The sequence below is a fragment of the Ostrea edulis genome, chromosome 9 (assembly GCF_947568905.1).
Source record: "Ostrea edulis chromosome 9, xbOstEdul1.1, whole genome shotgun sequence".
Classification (NCBI taxonomy): domain Eukaryota; kingdom Metazoa; phylum Mollusca; class Bivalvia; order Ostreida; family Ostreidae; genus Ostrea; species Ostrea edulis.
In genome coordinates, this window is record NC_079172.1 from 30,290,068 (window position 1) to 30,316,938 (window position 26,871).

The 26,871-nt window shown below is 36.1% G+C and overlaps 1 protein-coding gene across 1 annotated transcript; it reads left to right on the forward strand.

The window, feature by feature from the left end:
- The first annotated feature begins 8,925 nt into the window (after positions 1–8,925).
- Positions 8,926–13,114, forward strand: LOC125660321 (uncharacterized). The gene is made up of 3 exons (XM_056150706.1): positions 8,926–9,238; positions 10,954–11,121; positions 12,655–13,114. The coding sequence occupies exons 1-3, from the start codon at positions 8,926–8,928 to the stop codon at positions 12,915–12,917; spliced, it is 744 nt and encodes a 247-aa protein (XP_056006681.1). The 3' UTR covers positions 12,918–13,114.
- Positions 13,115–26,871: the final 13,757 nt, after the last annotated feature.

Here is a 26,871-nt window from a genome sequence, read left to right on the forward strand (position 1 = left end):
TGACTTGTGTTCTTGTCATTAATCAATTCCATAGCAAGGAAATTTTATCTAGATAGTGATATTATTTATATCTACAGATGATCTTTAGAGTTCGTTTGCACACAAACAAAAATGTAACCCTCTCCAACTTTTGAGTGGGGATCTTCGTAATGGTGCAGATGCAGGAGTGATTCACTCCCGCAACATTTTCGGTCTCTCTAAACATATTTGCTGACTTTCTTTACGTAAATGAAATGATATTTTATGATTGTTAGTCAATATATAAATTCACAAACTGCAACTTACGATTGGCGAGTCTCTATTCTACCGATTTTAACAATTTCGATATGTTACAATATCTCGATTCCTATTGTGCGCCATGTTTGATGTACTGAAGCTGAACTTCCGGTTCTCAAATTATTTGCATATGTCTATATACACATGTAAGGTAGTGTTTACAATCATGAACAAGTACGGATCTCGATGGTATTGAAAAGGTTTGAATTTTATATCAAGTTAAAAAAAACGAACAGCAGAGTGTATTTTATTTCTGCCACCATATGATTTTCCTTTCTTTCTCGGAATGGCTCGAGTAACTACATTTTTGCGCTGATTGTCAATGTTTAGGTGTTCAGTGGATCCACCTCCGAGATTTCGTGATAACAAGCATGGCAGAGCAAACGAAGAATTTTGAATGTTGCACATTACATTTAATGAAAAATACCTTTATTAGACATGCCCAAATGCTAAATTTGTACATTTTTGTGTACACGGAGCTTATTACGGGTTATTCATCTTTTTTTCTCTCGCACTATTATGAACATCCTATGGAATTGTAACCGTCTCCCAAAGAGTCAGAATAAAAAAAAAGATCGGAGAGGGCTACATTATTGCGGCTAACCAAACTCTTCCATGCAGGCATTGTGGGATAGAGAATTCCAGCGAACTACTTTTCATAAAGATGGCGATGGGATCATCAGAAAGAAAATTTTGGCATTAGTTGAAAAATCATTCTTTTTCCAAAGCCAGTTGGTAGTTGTCACAGAATGTAACTTGCATTTACGATTTTAATTCAATATTGATTCTCAGTATGTGTTTTGCATGTGTTATGTCTGATTTTTTTTACTTGAAGTAAAAGTAGAAAAGTTACATATTTATAACCATTCTCTACTCAGAGTTCCGTGCGCTACTCGCACTACACCTCTATCAACAGCTTTTTACAGAATTCTTGTAAAAACGTTTAATCTCCATCTTTTATGATTTCGACTAAATATGATTTCGACTATGCTTTTGGTGCATTTAAATTGATGCTTACTGTAAATTGTTTAAAATCGCTGTTTTCTTATCCTAAATTTAGAACTTCTTCCTAATATGCATATGAACGTAGGACATTCTCGTGGTGGAGACTTAAATGCAAACATGGAATCAAAAGTAAGAAAAAAAAACCCTGTAAACAATAAGAGACAAACAACTAAATGGTAAATAAGAACTTATCAATATGCCAGTGGGCAATGAAAAGAGCTCAATGTATCCCCTGTTGCCGGAACTTTTAAAGGGAAAGGAAACGAGAATGATTGTTTATATCATGTGATTATATTGTCACGTGATTCCAAGCGTTGACAGAGGTGCAAGTGAAGCTTGCGTAACTCGTCCTCTGGTGAGAGAACGATTTATAGCATTTACCTCAATATTTTATTAAAGTTTTCCCTTTTTTCAATATACATATACTCCAATTTCGTATCTTGCAAATTCAATTCATTTATGCAACCCTATGCTTTTTAATATATGAAATTTCTGATGATAAGTGCGCAATTATTGCCCTATGTATTTAGGCCGCGTTGCAATTGTGGACGTACATTATCTCAAATTGGTATGTGAAAGGTGAAGATAACGAACAGTGATCAATCTCATGACTCCTATAAGCAATACAAAATACATGTAGATAGTTGGGCAAACACGGACCCTTGGACACACCAGAGGATGGATCAGGTGCCTAGGAGGAGTAAGCATGCCCTGTCGACAGGTCACACCCGCCATGAGCCCTATATCCTGATCAGGTAAACGGAGTTATCCGCAGTCAAAATCAGTGTGCCAAGAACGTTCTAACAATCGATATGAAACACGTCAGACAGCATTTGACCCAATAGGTTGTATTCGCAAACTAGATCATTATAACGACCATAAAATTTGCGAAATGCTGACTTTAATCGAGACTGTTGAAACTTCTGTACCATCAAATTGTTTGTCAGTAAGCTTGCCTCAATTTAAAAACTGACCATACGCAGAACAAGCTCTTGTGTATCGAATCAGTTGAGAGATATAAACACCATATGCATGTGATAATGGAATATTGCTACCTATATATGGGAAGTTGATGATGGAGAAGCTGAAACATCCCGTTTGTCATACAGTTGAGTTGTCAGTATGCCGTTAATGTCTACTTTCGATAAAATGTCTAAGTATGAAGCAGAAATGGACAACTCTGTGGTGTATGTATTTTATTTCGAGCTCACAGGGATACATCAAAAACCTGATCACCAAAGACCACGAAGATATTGTCAGTAGAAACTCTAGCATATTTTTTTTTATTTCAACTTCAGAGTACTTGTGCGTGGAATCAGAGTGGTTTAACAAAGTCATTTTTTGGATATTTCCGTTTTCCATTTTTGTTGAAGAAGCAACTGTCTTTGATGTCAAAAAGTCTACTATTTAATTTATCATGAGGAATGGTCGTGTAAAGTGTTGAAAAGTCATATTTTTTTATATCATTGATTTGGGAAAAGTTTTGCGGTTTCATGTTTACTAAAAGTTCTTTACAATTTTTTTTTAGAATCCATATTTGATTAACACCACTTCTGGCATATGTAGTCGCACAGTAAGTTTGAAGTTTCTCCTTTACAGCTTTTAATATTTTCGTGAGAAGAAAAGATAGGGGCATGGTCGACCACTTATTGGATCCAGCAATGTATCTTTGTAAGAGTTTTTATGTAGTTTAGGAATCCAGTATAGATACGGTAAATCATATTCATTCGACACATTGACTGGTATATTAAATGTGTCTAAAACTGAAGCATGCTTTTGAAGAATTTCATCTTTTGAAAGGGCAGTCGGAATATAAGTACGATTACCAAATGTGGAATTAAGGTCGATCGATCCTCATGTGATTTATCAATAATAATGGTTAAAAGTGCAAAAACTGTATTAATTTCCATTCAATATAGTTAAATTTAAACAATAACCATAGAAAATGTTTATGTTGCTACATTTTTAAAGATGTCAGACATAAAAAAAATACGGAAGTATATGTTAACATAAAAAAATCACACATTTTCGTTGTACAGAAGAATTAAAATAGATAAAATCTTGTTGAGATGACAAATTTTAAATGTCAACAGTTTAAGAAAACTGTTAATTCATAAATGCAAGGTGAAAATAACGAACAGTGATCAATCTCATAACTCCTACAAGCAATACAAAATAGATAGTTGGGCAAACACGGACCCCTGGACACACCAGAGGTGGGATCAGGTGTCTAGGAGGAGTAAGCATCCCCTGTTGACCGGTCACACCCGCCGTGAGCCCCATATCCTGATCAGGTAAACGGAGTTATTCGCAGTCAAATCAGTTTGCCAAGAACGGCTTAACAATCGGTATGAAACACGTCAGACAGCATTTGACCCAATGCGAGGTTTTATTGACGAACTAGATCGTTATAACGACCATAGAATTTGCGAAATGCTGACTTCAATCGAGACTGTTGAAATCCCTGTACCATCAACTTGTTTGTCAGTAGCTTACCTCGATTTAAAAACTGACTATACGCAGAACAAGCTCTTGCATATCGAATCAGTTGAGATATATAAACACCATATGCAGGTGATAATGGAATATTGCTACATAAATGTGGGAAGTTGACGATGGAGAAGCTGAAATCATCCCGTTTGTCATACAGTTGAGTTGTCAGTTTGCCGTTAATGTCTACTTTCAATAAAATATCTAAGTATGAAGCAGAAGTGGACGACTCTGTGGTGTCCTTTATTTCGAGCTCACAGGGATATATCAAATCGACATATGAATGAAACCTATCATTGTTAATAGACAAAACGTCATCAATATATCTAAGAGTCGAATTGAAGGTCACAGCGAGAGATTTTTTCTTCTCACGTAGAAGTTTTTGAATAAATTCTGCTTCATATGAATATAAAGGCAGGTCAGCTAACAAAGGAGCACAATTCGTGCCCATGAGAATTCCAACAGACTGTTGGAAGACCTGATCATCAAAGACCACGAAGATATTGTCAATGAGGAACTCTAGCATATTTTTTTATTTCAACTTCAGAGTACTTGTGTATATGTATAAATTAATTGTGGATATTAGGGTAATCATGCATAATAGACATGCAGTAGGAGAAATACCAGCATAGGAGTTATTGCCCTTGACAACATTTTTTAATTATAAAGAATTGATTATCTATAGAAAATATACACTTTTTCAATTACAATAGTTTAACAGATTTTTTTATTTGATGTAGTAAATAAAATTCTTCTGAAGATATATTTCTTTCATGCGCAAAGTTTAATTTGATAAAGATTTTTGCAAAAACCTATGACATCACAGGAGGATCAATTAACCTTAATACCAAGTTCATTTAAAATACAGTTGTAATGATGAGCCTTACAAACAAAGCCAATGTTGTTAAAAGCTTCGTCAGCTGGAACCAAAACATATTCCTCATGTAACCTATTTAATTATTTTATCACTTCTGATTTATTAAACACAGAAGGATAGATGGCACGTACGTTTGTTTTAATATGTCTAATGCGGGATTTTGACACTCCTCTTATACTTTTCATCCTTTCTGACAATGTATCAAATTCTTTTTCATATTTAGCCCATTGTCTGGCATAATCTTCGACAAAATTCATAATAGAGATGAAGTTCTGTCGCCAACTGAAAAAACCGAGGTTCTCTGTATTTAGGACCTTTTAGAATAAGTGATATGAGGTCCTCATTTTCAACTATATCAACATCACCAGTAATGACATGTCCAGCTGGACTATAGCTGAGAGAAGATGAAGAAAAAGAATATGTAGGTGAATTAAGTATAAGTCTATATCTAGGCATTGCAAAGTTTGTTTATAATCAAAAAGTTTGGATGCCATAGTAGAAGTATATCTGTAGGAAATATAGGATGTAGACTTAAGTTGGAATATATGACTGAACCCTTTTATGACGAAGAATGTTGCTTATGTTGACGGCATCTATTTAATTGTTTGTAAATTTGAGCTTAAGGAACTGGTTTGGAAGGAAAATCATCCATGACACGTGGTGTTATAAAGAGCTTGTGATTGGCAACATCCATAATCATAGAGTTCAGTCTATATTCAGGTGTTGAAAAATCCAAGTATACACTAGCTGTGGCTTCTTGAAATAACGTATGTAAAACTCTCAATGGAACAGATTAAAGTTTTGTAAGAATATGATGTGGACCTAATTGTCTGTTGACGTAAGGTAAAAGTGAATCAAACGTGACATCGTTTATACTTGGTCTTTTTTATGAACGATGTCCATGACTGTCTTTGAGTTTTAGGAAAGAGTGCCATCACATTCAAGTTATTTCCTTGTGGACTAGTCAAAATTCGCATATCATATACATTATCATTGCATCCATATGGAAATGCAGTGTCTAGGGTCCTGATCCGGTGATCTTCTCGTTGTCTACGATAAACGGTACTAAATGTTGGATTGTTTGTGTAATGGTAATTTTTTTCCCAAAATCCTTACCCTCATGGACAAGATGGAATGGTCCAGTGAATTAGATACTTGTAAAGAAGTTGGTTACCACCATTATTAATTTGAATGTGTTATGCGGTTTTTGGTAGTGTCACCTTTATGCAAATATTTACATGTGTACCAGTCTGCTGGGATTTAATATAATATATATGTAGTATAATATGATATATTTCCTTTGATATTGTTATCTTAAAAAATTGCAAGAAAGTAATTGATGATAAAGTAAATTACAATAAATCCTATTTTTTCGCACAGGGTATAATGTTTGACTCGTAGTTTAACTGAGTAACGCTTTTGCACTTTATGCGAGGTAAGATTGTGTGTATATGAAAAGGTGAAGATAACGAACAGTGATCAACTCCATTAAGCAATACTGCATCTGTATTCATTTCTAGACATCTCGACTAATGAAGGTGATTTAGGAGGAGAAATTGAGGTTGGTGGAACGCGACCATTCTTCACTTAAATCAAAGTCATCAGCGCAAATCATAGTTCATTTTTCATATAACCCATTACATCACCACAAACACTGAAGTCCTGTGGTGATTGGAAAACGACGACAACGGCGGGTGTGGATACACTGGAAGCTGCAGTTGTGACCCTACACACAGGTGGCTCAAGATAACTGGTCGTCAGCTCTTTGACTGAGACAGCAAAGGCTCCCGGCAACATCTTGAGTGACTGAGCAGCCCTTTGCAGGAACGCACTACACATTCCCGTAGCCTGGGGAGGGGGCAAGAAAAGATGCTCCAAACATTGCCTGTCTCAATTAACCTGGGCTAGTTTACAGTTGCCGATCACAGTCGGCATGTGGAACGTTCGAACACTCTTAGACAAAGGTGATTCGAATAAACCGGAAAGAAGAACAACGCTCGTAGCAAAGGAACTGTCAACCTCCTAGGTGTCAACAGGGGAAGAAACCATCCAAGGGCCTGAATATTGACAAGATGAATGATGTCAACGTCAAGCAGCAAAGTCGCTAGTGAGTTGGATGGTAAACTTGAGTCATTGCCCTTGAACTCTGGCAACATTGAGTAGGACTGGGCGGATTTCAGGAACAATGTACACCCAATATGCAGTGACATACTAAGTCCTAAAATGAACTCTCACCAGGACTGGTTTGATGAAAACAATGAGGCCATAGACAAGCTGCTTGAAGAGAAAAACGGGCTCTTAAAGCTAAATCTTTCAAACAAGACTCCAGCCAACACAGCAGCTTTACATCAAGTAAAGCAGACTATCCAAACTGAATTAAGGCATATGAAGGACAGATGGCTCAGTCAAAAGGCCAATGAAATCCAGGGCTACGCTGACATCCACAATTCCAAACGCTTCTATCAAGCTGTTAGAACACTGTATGGACCTCAGCCTGCTGTTACATCACCACTGTAGCCAGACATGGGAAGATCTAGCTCTTGACTGAAGTGTCTGGCGCTCTAGCTTGAAGATGGGAGCAAAGATACACGATGAGAATCTTACCTGCCTGGCAAACAGAAGAGGGCTATGCGAAAGGACAGAAAAGCATCGACAGCAGCTCCATCCGGATCACCTTGTCCGGAATGTGTAAGGACGTTTCATGCGAGGATTGGACTTGTCAGCCATCTTCAAACCCACAACACTCAACGTAGAAATTAGCAGAGATGAAATTATCGTCTTTTCTTCTACATCGAAGGATGAACTACTACTAAATCCATTGGTGAAAACATATTACACATCTATTACTGAATGCAATGCAGTTGAAAAAAAAATTGTGTCAATTCAAATTTTGAAAGGGTTTGGCAGGGACTACATTTTGTGATGGAGGAACTGATTAATCAAAAAGTACTAAATGGGCATATTACAGTTTCTGTTTCATCCGATATATCTTCTATTTTTGTACTCCTATACGTGTATTTCAGTTTTATAATTTATGATACAAGTAGTTTAGACTTAGAATTAGTTCAAATGTTGTAATTCATTAATTTGGTTGATATAAATTTCCAAACAGAACACCGATTCTTTAAAAGGTTTAAATCAATTTACTCGAAATTTTATATAAAAATTCATTATTTTTGCCAATAATTTAATTTTAATTCTTACCCCCACTTTCTATTTTAAGACAAGACATTGGAAATAATGTGAAATTTTAGAAAATGAAATTACTCCTAATTTGTCCTTTTATACTCTCGAATTTGATATCGTGAATTGTTTCGTATATCAAGTGCAAAAAGGTAATTATTTATTTCCATTACTAGTATTAAACTTTTTATCTGTATTGTTAGAAGACTTGCTTATGTATCTATTCTATGTAACAATTGATTTGCGTTGCTTATGTTTTGTTGTCACCATTAGACAAACAAAGTTTAATTGACTAAATCTTGAGTCAATTTTAAGTGCATAAGGCTCATGTTTAAAACACTGTAGCTGAATAACAAGCATTGTGACCCCAGTATTTCTCTTTAATTTCCTTATTCTCCTTCAATATAGAAATCAAAAATACATTTGCCAAAAAATTTACATTACTCCAAATATGAGGTGCGAACCAATTTAACTGACAAAAACAATGAAATAGAGATACATGTATCCAATCCTAGTATGATCCTAAAATATTATGCAATTTGAATAAGACTGGAAGTTTGAACTAAATAAACTTATGATAATGACTATACCAGTATTGTTGCATTGATTTGCACTTTCCGATAACCCATGAAAGCACAAGTTCTTATTTCCTATGGGACCACACTGGATACGACAATAATACCATTATACTTTACATCGACTTTGATCATGTTAAACCTTTCCATCTTCTACGATATATACTCTGTTTTAATCAGAGAGGTCCTTTTGGAGAATATATATTCTTTTCTTTGATTGAAAGGGTTGTCTTTGGCTTTCTTTTTTTCAATTCTTTCAAAAGGATGATGGAGTGATGTGTTCTACGAATATATACGATTGAAAGCCACGACAAAATGTTTATAAAAGACAAACGGTCGGTTTGAAAATCGAATGTTAATGGATGACTGTGACGGTAAAATACATTTATAGATTTAGAAATTATAATATTTACTTACCTGGGTATTATAATATTGACTATAGCAATATGAAATTTGTCAATCTTTGGCAGTATACAATTGATTTTAAAACTTCAGAGGAGCGTTAGGTGCCAAAGCAACATGTCCTGCGTCAAGCCAGGAGCGTTTTTCCTCCTTGTTCTAAATATTCTTATTTCAAACTCAGCAGAACTTCGGGTTTCCTCCATGTTTTCCATTCGTGATGAATTGAATGACATTATGTTCCAACACGCCTTACTATTTCAAACGTCAGCACACACGTTGTCGGAATGTTCGTTATTATGTGTAAATTTGGTCAGCTGTACATCATTCCAGATTCATCCCCAGCAAATGCTCTGTCGACTGTACTGGACGCACTTTTTACTGGATCTTATAGGCATTCCTTCTACTGGCTGGAGGACTTATTCCGACAATGGTAAGCACTCAAATAAGTCAATTTCTCCAAAAAGCAAGTTTAGAATGAAAACGCAGAAAAATAGATCACCTTTTCTATATACCTCTAATTACAGCTCCCGTTTACGAAAGTCTATCTGAGTTTATTTTCTTGGGTAGACTTTAGTTTCGCGATATAATGTAAAGGTTTCGCATAACAACGCAATACCTTTACGTAGCAACGCGGAAACTATTTTCTAAAATTGTTTCGAGTACGGAAGACATGTCAGGATTATTGTTCTTATTTTGATAAGTGCGTGCCTCCGATAAGTTATTCATCAATATTTTCTCTCTTTCCTTAGATTTTCAAAACATGTATGTATCAGGATGCATCAAACCGCTATACTGCATTGTTCAAAGACCTCGTCTCCAAATTTCTTTCAAAATTGCTCGGATATTTTCTTTGGAGCACCAAATTAACATAAACTCAAATAATTGAAGATATCGTATCATTATATTATTAACGGAATCATGGGAGCGACGTAGTGTTCATATTGATTTGATCACTAATACTAGTAGACAAAAACCTCAAAATGTCATTATTTGAAAGATATAGCTCGATGTAGAATCTCACTAATTCATCGACAGCCATTAGTTACTTCCTCGTAGATACAGTACAACACATTGTCTAAAGTTTTGCGTCATTATACGAGAGCCTCCCATTATAACGCAAGAATTATTTCAAGACAAGAGCATTTTAAAATTAAATTGTTCAGGAAAATCATGAAAAGACAATAATTGTATCAACGGAACAAAATACGTAAGGGATTTTTTTTATTTGAAAAGCATAGTACATATGAGGTGCCATTTTGGTATTAATATCACCTATTCGAATATAGGTAATACAATGTATCACCTATTTATTTGAAATTGACGGCATCACGTACCTTTTCCAGTGGTTGATATTATACTAAATGAATTGTCCTTCCTTCAAAACAATGTAGCTGAAAAAGAAATATGACAGACATCGATGAAAAGATGAAATTCAAACAACAATTTTGTCTTCCCAGAGTTCCAAACAAAAAAGAAAAAAAAAACCATCCTTTACTTAAAACGGATTTTACAGAACGGAACCCAAAACACGAACTACATGAACATACAATAATTGTTATTTTTAATGCGTGAAAAGTGGAAATTATTTAGAACGATTTTTCAAATTAAAAGTTGTCTCAATTATGAAGACGCTTTTCTTCTCCGACTTTCACAAATATTATCATTCTCGAGAATTTTTCACTCATATGGAGACTTCACTATTGCCGGCGAAGGGCATCAAAATTTTAAGGCCTATATTCTGTGCTTACGGCCTTTGGGTAGGGAGGGATGTTTATCTTGCCACACCTGCTATGACACAGGGCATCGGTTTTTGCGGTCCGCTCTATTTAGTCGCCTCATCCGACAAGCAGGGGATACTGAGGACCTATTCTAACTCGGATCCCCGCTGTTATACACAAATAGGGGTATCACACGAACACGTGACATCATGAATTCAAATGGAATAGGTGATATATGTGATATGAGCTAGCTATTATTATAGATGACACTTTGTTCTACGTCCGTTTGAGACTATTTTACTCATATTGAGACGTCACCAGCTGTAGGTGATACTGGTTTCATTTAATGCCACAAAATATCAAAACGTCCCCTCATGATATTCATTTTCCAAAGATCTAATTTAATCTTGAACTCTTATTTTAACAGGCCCTTGTCACAAAGGACATTACTACACGAGACAATTCCAGTACTGTCTGCGATATGCTGGACACACTTTCCAAAAATCTTCTGCGTTTCAAACTTGTAACGATAGAAACGAAACTCTACTAAAAATTGATTCGGCGGAGGAAAATCTTTTTGTGAGCAGTTTAGCATGTGGGTAAAATTTTGCTTTCTTAATTGGGAGTGTGGAATCTTTTTTGTTTGTTGCTTTACGTCAGATCTGTGAATTTTTTACTCATATAGAGACTTTACTGGCTGTAGGTGTAGTGCCACAAGTTTCGAACCATGCATGCACGCAGGGAGGTAGCAGTGAAGGTTCATTTTCATGATACAGTACCTTTATTTTCGAGGAGATATAATTTCACGTTTAACGCCGGACAATTAGCGGAGGAGCAGTCGCTGCTAAAAATTAAACGTCTACCCCCATCCCACCCTCATTCACTCACATACCCTGTTTGTACTACGATCAAAACGTGGTAGCCCTAGAAGATACGCTCTCGCGAGGCTTATTTTGAACATGTTCAAAACAAGCGTAGCGGGATCGAGACCAACAAGACACGCTGTAAAGTCGTATAAAGAGCGGGGTAGAAACGTTATAATCGTACAAGCAGTGTGGAAGTATCGTGATGAGAGCATTAGGGTCGTAGTAACAGCGCAGCATAATCGTGAACTAACTCGGGTTATCTTAGTTACACTTCTACACGCTCTCACTACGATACCTGTGTGTTGATGACGTATAAGTTCTAAGTGTACTACAAACGTCATGTGATCAGCAAGAGCGTGCCGACTTCGTTGTACAGTCTTCTGAAACTGTGTGACATCGTGATTTGATCCTGTGTGTCCATTTTACTGCGTTTATAAATACTGCGTTGCCGCAACGACATACAGGATCATATTGCGATGTTATACAGTCTTAAACAGACACTGCAATATTTCTAAAAACTAGTTTCTCATAGTCTCTTCAGTGAATGGAACACCGCTCAACAAATGTGAATTTCCTTCTCCTTTTCGGAAATACTTGAAACATAGAAAACAACGATATGTAGACATACAACGATCGCGGTACCTCAGTGGTTGGAACGTTCGCTTTATAACCGGGAGGCCGTGAGTTCGAGCACCGCTCGTGCTACTACTGCATAAAAGACGTAGATATGAATACTCGGCATTTATAAGTGAGAATCAAGGGTCTTTCGGATATGACCTTGAAAATTGAGGTCACGTAAATTTTGCGTAGAACGTTCAAGAACCTACACTGAAGCTTTAAATCTTGTGGCAGCTTACCGGTATATATGTAGCTGGTAATGTTTCAATATCCGTGAAAATTTTCAGAAAGGACGTAAAACCAACAATAATTTCTGCACAAAAAGTGTTTCATCGTAAGATATGGTAAACCAACTTTTATTCGCGACGACTTTATTTCGCGATTTATCTCCGATGAACTGGTTCGCGGCGGCTAATTTTTGTGACCGAGATGCGAAAGACATTATTAGTATTGGTTATCGGCGAGAAATACATGTATCCCCGATGATGTTCTCGCAAACCGTGAAAATATCTCGCACGCAAATAAAAGTTGTTTTACAGTAACTAGATTTCATTAGTAAATTTAATCAGTGTATCTTCTATATCAAGTATCAGTCACATTCTGAAACAGGGGCATGATTCTGTTTTTTAAAATTAATTCTTTAGATTCATTCATTAACAATACCCTGGGAACAAAAACTCACGAGTTGATTATAGACGGAGAGAAATCATCGGATGGAAAATGGTTATCGCTATTTGGGGATCGTTCGGAGTTAAAATTCACCAATTTCTGGTCTGGAGACATTGAAAGCGTCGGTGAAGGAATAATCATGATGCCATACACGAACGGCGAGCTGAAGGGGTACGAGTGGAAGTCTGTGCCTCTCTATTCAAACCAACGAATTGTGTTTTGTGGATATCATCCATGAACGATACTTCCCTGTGTACGGAGTATGTACATGTATATACGCATTTAGAATGTTAGTTTTGAATGACAAGAGGATACTTTTTATCAAGAGACTGCAAAACAGTAAGGGACAATCGAAAAGATGTTTTATATTCCTTATTCTTTGCACCCACACTCCAGCGTTAAACTCACTTTCAAAATTCACTGATATGACGATGTCTGACATTATAAGACATGCAGAACCAAAAGACATCTAACGAAATATCCCCCCCCCCCCCACGACATAGGATTTTGAAGTTTTGGTAAAAAGAAAATCTTTGAGATTTGTTATGATTTATTTTGTTTATCTATTTTGTATCTTGGCAAGAATTTATGACTACTGAAGAGTCAACTTATCCTCCGCTTGCATTCCCCCTTTCTGAAAACGATGCCACGTTGTACGTGCCTGGCAGTGTCGGATTTAAAGGGATATTACGGGGGTTTCAGCTCCCCCCTTTTATAATGGTTAAACATTTCTAACAAATGTAGTCTTTTTTATGGTCATTTCGGGCTCATCAACCACCCATCCCTCCTTTTGGTCGGAAAAGGTACAAACTTGGGTCACATGCTCGCTTCGAAAATTTTCTGGATTGGCCTCTGCCATGTTATACTTATTAGGGTGTCTCTTAAGAACGCGTTGTGCATAGTACTTTGAAATAAAACTGTACAACAGAAATAAAATTGTACAACAGCCTGTTATGGAAATGGAGACAAATTCTGTTTTTCGTTTATTTTGCACAGAATCAATGTACAATGCTGTTTTTGACGAATATTGTCATGCATACATACAAAACTCTTATCGACAGAATTGACCTCGTTTTATCATTCCAATTTTCAGTACTAATATCAATATTCTTTTGATGTTTGTTCACAAACATAATGACTTTCCAAAATTAAAAAAATTGATTTGGTCTTCCATTCGAAAATACTAAATAAATATGCATTTTGTAAATTTCAGGTTAATAATTTGTGATCTAAAAATTATTCATGTACTTCAATTTTTTAGACGACTGACATTAACTGCAGACCTGGGCCGGGTCTCACAAAACTATCTTAAGGTATGTCATAAGATAGATCATAAGAGTGTCTTAAGATCTGACTTATGACAATAAAAAGATACGACATTATCGTTTCACAAAAATATTCTAACTTTAAGAAATCTTAAGATAGATCTTTCGATTTTGTTATACTCGTTACATTGTAAAATACCGTGCTTCTTTTATCAATTTTTAACTGCATGGATACATTTGAATGTTACATGTATATGTATATGAAAGATTAAAGTATGTAAAGATATAAATAGGAAGTTGAAATATTACGAATTTAGTAACATGTATTTGTAATGATTTAACGTATTTATAAGATTTAATACATTGTACTTCTTTTTTGTAGTATGTGACCGTACACTTTATTTTGTATTTCAAATGTTACACTCGGTTTGTGTACTATTTCAATTAAGAAATTGTGATACAAAAATGAAAACATTGAATGATATTTTTATAGAAACGCTATATCAAAGGTCTATTTTCTAGTTTCCTCCCTCATTTTATATTTTATATTTGCTTAACTAATTTGAAATATAAAGAAAAAAGACAATAGGATTGACACGTTTGTTACAAGTTAGCAACGCCGCACTTTTTTGCTGTTTTTTTTTTTCAACAAAATAATATACTGAATACAAAAAAGGTATTCCGTAAACGAGGGTGTGGGTGGGTAGGGAAAACCCAAACACAGGCAATACGTAAGCAAATTTATAACGAACTTTGCATTAATCGAACAAAATGCGTGGCATAATCATGTTATTCGATTCCCGGACTTTACGATAGCATTTATTCCGTAAATGTGACTTTTAAAAACAGAATAAATAGCATGATTAGTTAACATGAGTAAAAGATATAAAAGTATTAGTAACTATTTAGTCCGCGTGCCGACCATCTATAATTATATATCTTTATACATATAACCATGATAACGATTTTGTTAAGTCCGCGGATCGAATAACATGATTATGCCAATGAAATGAAATGAAAGAGTACGAAAACTATCAACTATGTGTCTACAAAAATGAATGATCGAAAGCGTTTGCTTGTGACCACATAGCAGTTACGAAGTCAGTGTGCATGCTCTTGGACAAATCGGTGTCTGAAGATTTAAGATATCTATGAAACGATGTCGAAATTTTCAGCTGCTGAAATATCAGTATTGTTTGACGAGGTGGAGAAAAGAAAAGACATTTGTTTTCAAAACAAAACTACAGTTCCAATGTTATGAAGGAAACTTGGGGAGATGTCACTTCTAAAACCAATGCTGTAAATTCAACAGATTTTGTCCAGTCGGGGGAGGAAATGAAGAAAAAGTGGACATAAAAAAACCCAGGGAAAAGTTAGCTGTGAGATATTCTAAACGAATATTGAGTTCATCATAAAGAACACGTGTCGCGGTATACGAAGCTTATCAATGATGTCCACACCCTCCATATATGTAGTCTAATAGATTGTTTCTGTCCCTGAAACCACGTTCCCTCCGGATAAGCTACCTATCTCTTAGCACAACATAGTTCAGTATAGACTTAAGACAAGTATCTGGATGTCTTAAAATCTGACAGTTTTGTGAAACATCTATGATGGATCTTATGACAAAGTTTGGTCTTAAGACAGATCTTAAACGTAAGATAGTTTTGTGAAACTGGACCCACTGCATTACAAAATAACTTTTTAATCATATACATGTATATCACATTTCAATCACGGTAATTATATATAGCCATAGTTCACGATTTTGATAAATAACATGAGAATTTTATCTGCGAATCTAATTTTTGGTATACGAAATCTGTTAACTCATACTATTTATTTTCGCATTGAATTATAATCAGAGTTTGTAGTTTTAATTATTTCTTATATATTTTTTCTGATAGTCATACTTACATTTGTTTCTTTCTACAAATGATTATACTTCTTCGCTGTATGTGTTGCGGTATTTTTCTCATGGTATATATCCATTTTTCTCTTTTTGTTCTATAATCAATATTTGAGAGGTCCTATTTAGCGAAGACTGGGCAAAATGCGTGTGTGTGTTTTGTTTGTTTTGTAGCATTTTTTATTTCCTTTATGGTGATAAAAAAAAATCCAAGAAAACAAATAATTTTTATGCATAAATCGTGCATGCATAGATAGCTTACTATTTACAACTTTATGGCTTTAGGAACTTTAAATAAAACAAGTTACTCTATTTTAGTTCTATGTTTGTTATTTTTATACTGTATTTTGAATGTCTTGGAAGTTAACATTGCAAGCATACCATGTCTATATAATAAAATTGCTATTATTCTGTCTTTGAAAACTAGTTCATTACAGGGGGGATAATGCAGAGCACTTTTTTTAATTGATACATTTTAGTTAAAAATGCAAATATATGTTTAGTCATTTTTTTAAAATAATTAAATACATTCTAAATATCAGTTATTTTTAATTCTTTACAAATGAACGCTTAATACTTAAAACAATGGGGGTATTATCTTACAATGCAATGGGTTATTGTGAAAGGTGAAGATAACGAACAGTGATCAATCTCATAACTCCTATAAGGAATATAAAATGAAGAGTTTGGTACACACGGACCCCTGGATACACCAGAGGTTACTCCAACAAGTTAGAGCCTCGGTTAACGCCCCTTACATTCCTCGGCATCAAGTCAAAAGTATCTCGACGTGGACCTCTAGCACGCCGGAGTAACCAGAGGTGGGACCACGTGGTTAGGAGGAGTAAGCGTCCTCTCACTGTGTACAAGCCGATGACCGTAGTATATATTAGGATCTTCAAAAAATTACCATTCATTCGAAAAATAAATACATGTATCTCTTTAACTTGGCATACATAGGTCATAGTCAGGAGTAACCATTGTAGTCAATTTATTAAGGGCATGTCTATAACATTAAGAGATATCTCTTAGGGTATGGTCATCATACTGCAAAACTTGGAGGACGTTTCATCGATAAATAAGCTTGCTTTGGAGACAACTACAGTGACTAACTTTAATAACACGCCACTGGATTCTGATAATTATCGTAAAATGATGAAAATGAATAATCAATCTTTTGAAATCGTGATTTTAAAATTTTTACCAATGAGTTCAGCTGCCATATTTAGATGACTGTGATATATACTACGGTCATCTGCTTGTACACATGCAGTGATCCTCTGTCGACCGGTCACACCCAGCGTGAACCGTATGTCTTGATCAGGTAAATGGAGTAATTCGCAGTCAAAGTCAATGTGTCAAGAATGGCCCAACAATTGGTATGATACAAGCAAGACGTATTTGATCCAATGATAGGTTGTATTGGCAAACTAGATCACAGAATTTGCGAAATGTTGACTTCCGGACACGTCAGAAAGAAAAATAGGAGAGGGCTACATTATTGCAGCTAACCAAACGCTTCTATGCAGGCATTGTGGGATAGAGAATTCCAGCGAACTACTTTTCATAAAGATGGCGATGGGATCATCAGAAAGAAAATTTTGGCATTAGTTGAAAAATCATTCTTTTTCCAAAGCCAGTTGGTGGTTGGCACAGAATGTATCTTGCCTTTACGATTTTAATTCAATATTGATTCTCAGTATGTGTTTTGCATGTGTTATGTCTGATTTTTTTTACTTGAAGTAAAAGTAGAAAAGTTACATATTTATAACCATTCTCTACCCAGAGTTCCATGCGCTTCTCGCACTACACGTGTAAGTGAAGATTGTGTACCGCGCCCTCTCGTGAGAGAATGATTTATAACATTTACTTCAATGTTTTATTGAAGTTTTCCCCCTTTTTTCCATATACTTTAATTTCGTATCTTGCAAATTCAATTCATTTATGAAACTCTATGCTTTTTATTAAATCATACCAGTGATGATAAGTGCGCACTTGTTGCGCTACGTATTTAGGCCGCGTTGTAATTGTGGACGTACATTATCTCAAATTGGTAAGTGTTATACAGTTTCTGGTAGTGTAACCTTTATGAAAATAATTACATGTGTACCAGTCTGCTGGGATTTAATATAGTGCAATATATATATATAGTGGAAGGTGAAGATAACTAACAGTGGTCAATCTCATAAACCCTATAAGCAATACAAATAGATAGTTGGGCAAACACGGACTCCTGGAACACCCGAGGTGGGATCAGGTTCCTAGGAGGAGTAAGCATCCCCTGTCGACCAGTATAATATACCATATTTCCTTTGATATCATTTAATGTAAGTGTAATGATAAGCATAATATCACAATTTTTTATTCTTTAAATAGCAGTTTGAAAACTTGATTAGTTAAAATAGGTGCACACTGAATTAATTGAATAATTTACCCAGAAAATTGTAGCATGCTCTAAGTATGTATGATTTATCTTTTTTTAAAAATGCAAGAAAGTAATTGATGATAAAGTGAATTACATAAATCCTATATTTTTCGTACAGGGTATAATGTTTGACTCGTAGTTTAACTGAGTAATGCCTTTACACCTCATGCGAGGTAAGATTGTGCGTATATGAAAAGGTGAAGATAACGAACAGTAATCAATATCATAACTCCTATAAGCAATACTGCATCTGGATTCATCTCTAGCCATATCGACTACGTCCTCCCACCAGGTCAAGGTGAATTCAGACGAGAGAGTGAGGTTTGTGGAGCGCGACCATTCTTCACTTAAATCAAAGTCATCAGCGCAAATCATATTTCATCTTGCATATAGTCCATTACATCACCACAAACACTGAAGTCCTGTAGTGCTTGGCAAACGACGAAAACAGCAGGTGTGGATACACTGGAAGCTGCAGTTGTGACCCTACATACAGGTGGCTCAAGATAACTGGTCTTCAGCTCTTTGACTGAGACTGCAAAGGCTCCCGGCAACATCTTGAGAGACTGAGCAGCCCTCTGTAGGAACGAAATACGCATTCCCATAGCATGGGGAGGGGCTAGAAAAGGTGCCTCAAACATTGCCCGTCTTAACTAACCTGGGCTAGTTTACCTCGACCGACAGGGATCCCCATTATGTAACAAGAAAACAACAGTTACCGATCACAGTCGGCGCGTGAAACGTTCGAATACTCTGAGACAATGATGATTCGAATAACCCGGAAAGAAGAACACTCATAGCAAAGGAGCTGTCAAGATACAAAGTGGGCATTGCTGTTCTGAGTGAAACTCGTTTTGCCGATGAAGGACAACTGAGAGAGCCAACAGCCGGATGCACCTTCCTTTGGGATGGACAGGATGAACGCCGCGAGCCTGGAGTTGGCTTCACTATCAAAAGCGACCTAATAGGCATGCTAACTAGCTTAACCGAAGGGGTCAACGATCGCTTCAAGACGCTTACTCTTCAACAGAAAGGGAAGAGAAATGATACAATTGTTAGTTGCTTAACCCCCACCATGACGAACCCTAATGATATTAAGGACAAGTTTTATGAGGAACTCGACACTAGCATTGCTTCCACACACGAACAAAATAAACTAGTGGTTTTGGGGGACTTTAATGCCAGGATCGGGTCGGATGTAGAAACGTGGGGTGAAGTTATTGGGAAGCACGGCGTTGGATCATGCAACAGCAATGGTCTACTCCCCGTCAGATTGTGTGTCCAGCACAAACACACTCATCAAGCTGTCAACCAGAAATAAAAACCACCTGGATGCACCCACGCTCAAAACACTGGCACCTCATCGACTGTGCCATTGTCAGAACTAGAAACAGGAACTATGTGCGAGTGACGAAGTCAATGTGTGGAGAAGACTATTGGACGGACCACCGCCTCATCATATTCAAGCTCACCTTTCATATTCAACCTCCTAGGTGTCCACAGTGGAAGAAACCACCCAAAGGCCTGAATATTGACAAGCTGAATAATGTCAACGTCAAGCAGCAAGTCGCTAGTGAGTTGGATGGTAAACTTGAGTCATTCCCCTTGAACTCTGGCAACATTGAGTAGGACTGGGCGGATTTCAGGAACAATGTATACTCGATATGCAGTGACATACTGAGTCCTAAAACGAACTCTCACCAGGACTGGTTTGATGGAAACAATGAGGCCATAGACAAGCTGATTGAAGAGAAAAACGGGCTCTTACAGCTAAATCTTTCAAACAAGACTCCAGCCAACACAGCTGCTTTACACCAAGTAAAGCAGACTGTCCAGACTGAATTAAGGCATATGAAGGACAGATGGCTCAGTCAAAAGACCAATAAAATCCGAGGCTACGCTGGCATCCACAATTCCAAACGCTTCAACTGACAAAGCTACTGGGGCGGACGCCATTCCAGCCGAGATCTATAAATTCGTAGGTCCATTGACGATTCAGAAACTGACCAAACTTTTCCAGTCAATATGGCCAAAGGAAACCTTACAACAGGACCTAAAGGATGCTTCAATAGTTCACCTCTACAAGCATAAAGGAAACATACAGTCCTGCGACAACCACAGAGGAATTTCACCCCTATTCATCGCTGGAAATATCCTTGCACGCATACTATTTAACTTTTTCATCTACCTGAAAGTCAGTGCGGATCTTGCTCCGATCATGGAACAGTGAACATGATCTTTGCTGTCACAGAACGCCATCCTCTACACAACATCTGTCAACTCTGGCATAGCTAAAGCAGAGCTCAGCCTTGGGCCATCTGAACAAAATTGTATGGGGCCGTGTTGTATTACCACAGCAACAAAGCTCAGCGCGTATAGAGCAGACTGCCAACCTTACTCTATGCAAATGAGACCTGGACGGTATACCAGCCACACCAAGAAATTAAACCACTTCCACACAATTTGCTTACGGAAAATTTTGGGCATCAGATGGCGGGACATAACAAGATTCCAGAGGGAATGCTTACTCCTCGTAGGCACCTGATCCCACCTCTGGTGTGTCCAGCGGTCCATGTTTGCCCAACTATCTATTTTGTATTGCTTATAGGACTTATTATTAGACTGATCACTGTTCGTTATCTTTACTTTTCATACTGAGGTTCTAAGCCGGGTTAACATGTACAGCATCGACACCATGCTGCGGTCAGACCAACTCCGCTGGGCTGCTCATGTTCGAAGAATGGATGACATCCGCATCCCGAAACAGTTCTTGTACAGGGATCAAGAAAATGGATGACGCTCCAGAGGTGGTCAGAAAAAGCGGTACAAAGAATATCTGAAAGTAGCCACCAAGCTGTTCTACATCAAATCTAACAAAGAACTTTAGTAAACTTGAAATCACAGAATTTTCCCCAAATCAATAACATTAAAACCTATGACTATTCAACACTATACACGACCATTCCTCACGATACATTAAAGCCTAGACTTTTTGACATCATAGACAGTTGCTTCTTCAACAAAAACGGAAAACGGAAATATTCATATCTAGTGATCAGTCATTCAAAAACTTACTTTGTTAAACACCACTCTGATTCCACGCACAAGTACTCTGAAGTTGAAATAAAAATTATGTTAGAGTTCCTCATTGACAATATCTTCGTGGTCTTTGGTGATCACTCAGGTCTTCCAACAGTCTGTTGGAATTCCCATGGGCACGAATTGTGCTCCTTTGTTAGCTGACCTGTTTTTATATTCATATGAAGCAGAATTTATTCAAAAACTTCTACGCGAGGCCATCATTAAAAAAAAAATTTGTTTGATGTACTCCGACCCACATTTTTCAAGTCGGATAGGTAGGTCGGTATTTTTTTTTTTTTTTTTTTTTTTTTTTTTTGAAAATCAGATTTACAAATTTTCTTATATTTTCATTAAACACATAACGCTGCCAGACAGAATAGAGTTTAGAACAATCATTTTGTACAGTTGTATATAATACACGTAAATCTTCCAATGTCTCCTGAAATTTACTCAGGACGTTTTGCATTCGTCACGGATGAGGACCTCTACAGTTGTTAATAAATAAATTAACACCCCTTTTTATTACCACCGGTCGATTCCGACATTCATAATAGCAATCACTTGAACACTTTAATGTGATCCATGAATATCCAAGTGAATTGCATGATGACAGCAATTTACAATAAGTTTTAATATTACCCAATTAATTTTAATGCCGACTTCCCCGCATCGTTCAAATTGTTGTGACGATCGTGTTCCATTCATGTGTCTCAGTTTAAGAGCAAAGTAAAAGTGCTGTTCACCTATTAAATCGCCATAACATTTAAATAATCCCATATCAAAATAATATACGTGCCTTTTCAGAAATATAGACCAACATAAACGCCGACTCGTGGTCCGCCATAATTTTGGTGCGCTATCCCACGTGATTTTTTATTTAAATAACATGGCTTTCAAACTTTTGTACATAAATACGATCAGGCATCGACAGGGGGAGTTCGTAGCTCCTTGTTCTATCTTGTCGGTAGATAATGTGGTACAATTTGGAGCTGTGCATGGTGCGGTATATTTGATCGTTCACATAGAAAAGTGTTTGAAAAGTTCCCGGATTAACAAATGGTCATTATCAAAGTGAAAGCAGAACTAAAAGACGTTTAAAGGACATTTTGATAACAAGAATTCTGTAAAACAACTAGTCCCAAAAAAATGGCATCAAGTTTAATACTAATTCGAAGAATGTCTATTTTCCAGGGAGCAAATTAAAAAAATATATATTGAAATTTCCAAGTGCAGAAAAAATGATCGGGTCGGGGCAAATTTCACAGGTCGGTCGGAGTACATCAAACAAATCAATTTTCATTTTAAGCCTGAGAAGAAAAAATCTCTCGCTGTGGCCTTCAATTCGACTTTTAGATATATCGATGGCGTTTTGTCTATTAACAATGATAGCTTTCATTCATATGTCGATTTGATATATCCCTGTGAGCTCGAAATAAAGGACACCACAGAGTCGTCCACTTCTGCTTCATACTTAGATATTTTATTGAAAGTAGACATTAACGGCAAACTGACAACTCAACTGTATGACCAACGGGATGATTTCAGCTTCTCCATCGTCAACTTCCCACATTTATGTAGCAATATTCCATTATCACCTGCATATGGTGTTTATATATCTCAACTAATTCGATATGCAACAGCTTGTTCTGGGTATAGTCAGTTTTTAAATCGAGGTAAGCTACTGACAAACAAGTTGATGGTACAGGGATTTCAAAAGTCTCGATTGAAGTCAGCATTTTGCAAATTATATGGTCGTTATAACGATCTAGTTCGTCAATACGACCTCGCATTGGGTTAAATACTGTCTGACGTGTTTCATACCGATTGTTAAGCCGTTCTTGGCACACTGATTTTGACTGCGGATAACTCCGTTTGCCTGATCAGGATATGGGGCTCACGGCGGGTGTGACCGGTCAACAGGGGATGCTTACTCCTCTTAGGCACCTGATCCCACCTCTGGTGTGTCCAGGGGTCCGTATTTGCCCAACTATCTATTTTGTATTGCTTGTAGGAGTTATGAGATTGATCACTGTTCGTTATCTTCACCTTGCATTGAATCGACATATGAATGGAAATTATTATTGTTGATAGATAATACATCGTCGATATATTTAAATATCGAATTGAAGGCCACAGTAAGAGATTTGTTCTTCTGAGGTAGAAGTTGTTGAATAAATTTTGCTTTCTGGGAATATAAAATCAGGTTAGGTAACAAAGGAGCACAGTTTGTGCCCATTGGAATTCCAACAGGTTGTTGGAAGACCTGATCACCAAAGACCACAAAGATATTGTCAATAAGGAGCTCCAGCATATTTTTTCAGCTTCTCCATCGTCAACTTCCCATATTTGTGTAGCAATATTCCAATATCACCTGCATATGGTGTTTATATATCTCAACTGATTCGATATGCAAGAGCTTGTTCTGCGTATAGTCAATTTTTAAATATCTATCTATTTTTGTATTGCTTATAGGAGTTATGAGATTGATCACTGTTCGTTATCTTCACCTTGCATGGGAAGATCTAGCTCTTGACCGAAGTGTCTGGCGCTCTAGCTTGAAGATGGGAGCAAAGATACACGATGAGAATCTTACCTGACTGGCAAAATAGAAGGGGTTACGCGAAAGGACAGAAAAGCATCGACAGCAGCTCCATCCGGACCACCTTGTCCGGAATGTGTAAAGACGTTCCATGCGAGGATTGGACTTGTCAGCCATCTTCAAACCCACAACACTCAACGTAGAAATTAGCAGAGATGAAAATATCGTCTGATCTTCTACATCGAAGGACAAACTACCACTAAATTCATTGGTGCAAACCTATTATCCATTTTTACTGAGCCCTATCCAGTTGAAATTTTTTGTGTCAATTCAAATTTTGAAGGGGTTTGGCAGGGACTATATTTTGTGGTGGAACAGTTGATGAATCAAAAAGTTCTAAATCTTCATATATTACAGTTTTTGTTTCATCCAATATCGTATCTTCTATTTTTATACTCCTAGACGTGTACAGTTTATATTTCAGTTTTATAACTTATGATACAAGTAGTTTAGACTAGGAACTAGTTCAAATGTTGTAATTAATTAATTTGGTTGATATAAATTTCCAAACAGAATACCTATTTTTTAAAAAGTTTAAATCAATCTATTTGAAATTTTATTTTCACTTTGTTGAGTTCCACTTTCAATTTTAAGACAAGACCTTGAAAACAATGTGAAAATTTAGAAATTGAATTTACTCCTAATTTGTCCTTTTATACTTCAAATTTGATATCTTGAATTGTTTCGTATATCAAGTGCAAAAAGGTCATTATTTATTTATATTACTAGTATTAAGCATTTTTTATCTGTATTGTTAGAAGACATTATTATGTATCTATTTTATGTAATAATTGATATGCGTTGCTTATGTTCTGTTGACACCATCAGACAAATAAAGTTTAATGGACTAAATCTTGAGTCAATATTAAGTGCACAAGGATCATGTTTAGAACACTGTAGCTCAATAACAAGAATTTGACCACAGTTTTTCTCTTTGATTTCCTAATTCTCTTTCAAGATAGAAATCAAAAATACACTTGCCAATTTTTTTTTTTTTTTTTTTTACATTACTCCAAATATGATCATAAAATATTATGCAATTTGAATAAGACTAGAAGTTTGAACTAAATAAACTTATGATAATAACTATATCAGTATTGTTGCATTGATTTGCACTTTCCGATAACCCATGAAAGCACAAGTTCTTATTTCCAATGGGTCCACACCAGATACGACAATAATACCATTATACTTTACATCGACTTTGATCATGTTAAATCTTTCCATCTTCTACGATATATACTTGATTTTAATCAGAGAAGTCCTTTATGAGAATATAGATTCTTTTGATTGACAGAGCTGTCTTTTGACTTTCTGTTTTTTTTCACCCTTTTAAAAGGATGATGAAGTGATGTGTTCTATACTCGTACAATTGAAAGTCACGACAAAATGTTTATAGAAGACAAACGGTCGGTTTGAAAATCGAATGTTAATGGATGACTGTGACGGTAAAATACATTTATAGATTTAGAAATTATAATAATATTTACTTACCTGAGTATTATAATATTGAATATAATAATATGAAACTTGTCAATCTTTGACAGTTTACAATTGAATTTAAAAATTCAAAGGAGAGTTAGGTGTCAAAGCAACATGTCCACCTTCAAGTCAGGAGCGCTTTTCCTCCTTGCTCTAAATATTCTTATTTCAAACTCAGAAGAACTTCGGGTTTCCTCCATGTTTTCCATTCGTGATGAATTGAATGACATTATGTTCCAACACGCCTTACTATTTCAAACGTCAGCACACACGTTGTCGGAATGTTCGTTATTATGTGTAAATTTGGTCAGCTGCGCATCATTCCAGATTCACCCCCAGCAAATGCTCTGTCGACTGTACTGGACGCACTTTGTACTGGGTCTTATAGGCATTTCTTCGACTAGCTGGAGGACTTACTCCGACACTGGTAAGCACTCAAATAAGTCCCTTTTCTCCAAAAAGCAAGTTTAGAATAAAAACGCAGAAAAATAGATCACCTTTTCTATATACTTCTAATTACAGCTCCTGTTTACGAAATTCTATCTGAGTTTATTTTCGCGATATAATGTAAAGGTTTCGCATAACAACGCAAAACTTTCACGTAGCAACGCGGAAACTATTTTCTAAAATTGTTTGGAATATGGAAGATGTCAGGATTATTGTTCTTATTTTGATAAGTGCGTGCCTCCGATAAGTTATTCATCAATATTTTCTCTCTTTCCTTACATTTTCAAAACATGTATGTTTCAAGATGCATCAAACAGCTGTACAAAGACCTCGTCACCAAATTTCTTTCAAAATTGCTCGGGTCTTTTCTATGGAGCGCCAAATTAACATAAACTCAAATAATTGACGATATCTTCAATTATTTGAAAATATCATCAATTCAATTATTGCTCTCTTTAATTGAATTAATGTGCGCATTAAATCAATTATTGCTCTTATCAAATATATTAATGCGCGCTTCAATTCAATTATTGCTCTCTTCAATTCAATTGATGCGCGCATCAATTGAATTAATGAGAGCAATAATTGATTTGATGCGCGCATTTATTCAAGTATTGCTCTCTTCAATTCAATTGATGAGAGCATCAATTTCGTAGAAATATTGTTCGCAATAATTAGTTCAGAGCTCAGTGTAAATGATTTGGTGATCTCTTTAATTCAATTAAAGATATCTTTAATTATTTACAATGCTTTTGTATAAGGAATTAATGAGATCATTAATTCAATTGCGGATATGTTGAATTGAAGATATCTTTAATTATATAATTGCTCTCTTTAAAAGAATTATTGCTTTCTTCAAATGAATTAAACATATCATTAATTCCATTGAAGAGAGCAATACTTGAATTAATGCGCGAATTAAATCAATTATTCCTCTCATCAAATGAATAATATGCACATCAATTCAATTATTGCTCTCATCAA

Bases quoted from the DNA above. Each gene is read 5' to 3' on its own strand.
- LOC125660321 (XM_056150706.1), top strand. From the start codon at position 8,926: ATGTCCTGCGTCAAGCCAGGAGCGTTTTTCCTCCTTGTTCTAAATATT. The intron at 9,239-10,953 runs GTAAGCACTCAA...TTATTTTAACAG, and splicing joins GAGGACTTATTCCGACAATG to GCCCTTGTCACAAAGGACAT. The intron at 11,122-12,654 runs GTGGGTAAAATT...TTAATTCTTTAG, and splicing joins TTTTGTGAGCAGTTTAGCAT to ATTCATTCATTAACAATACC.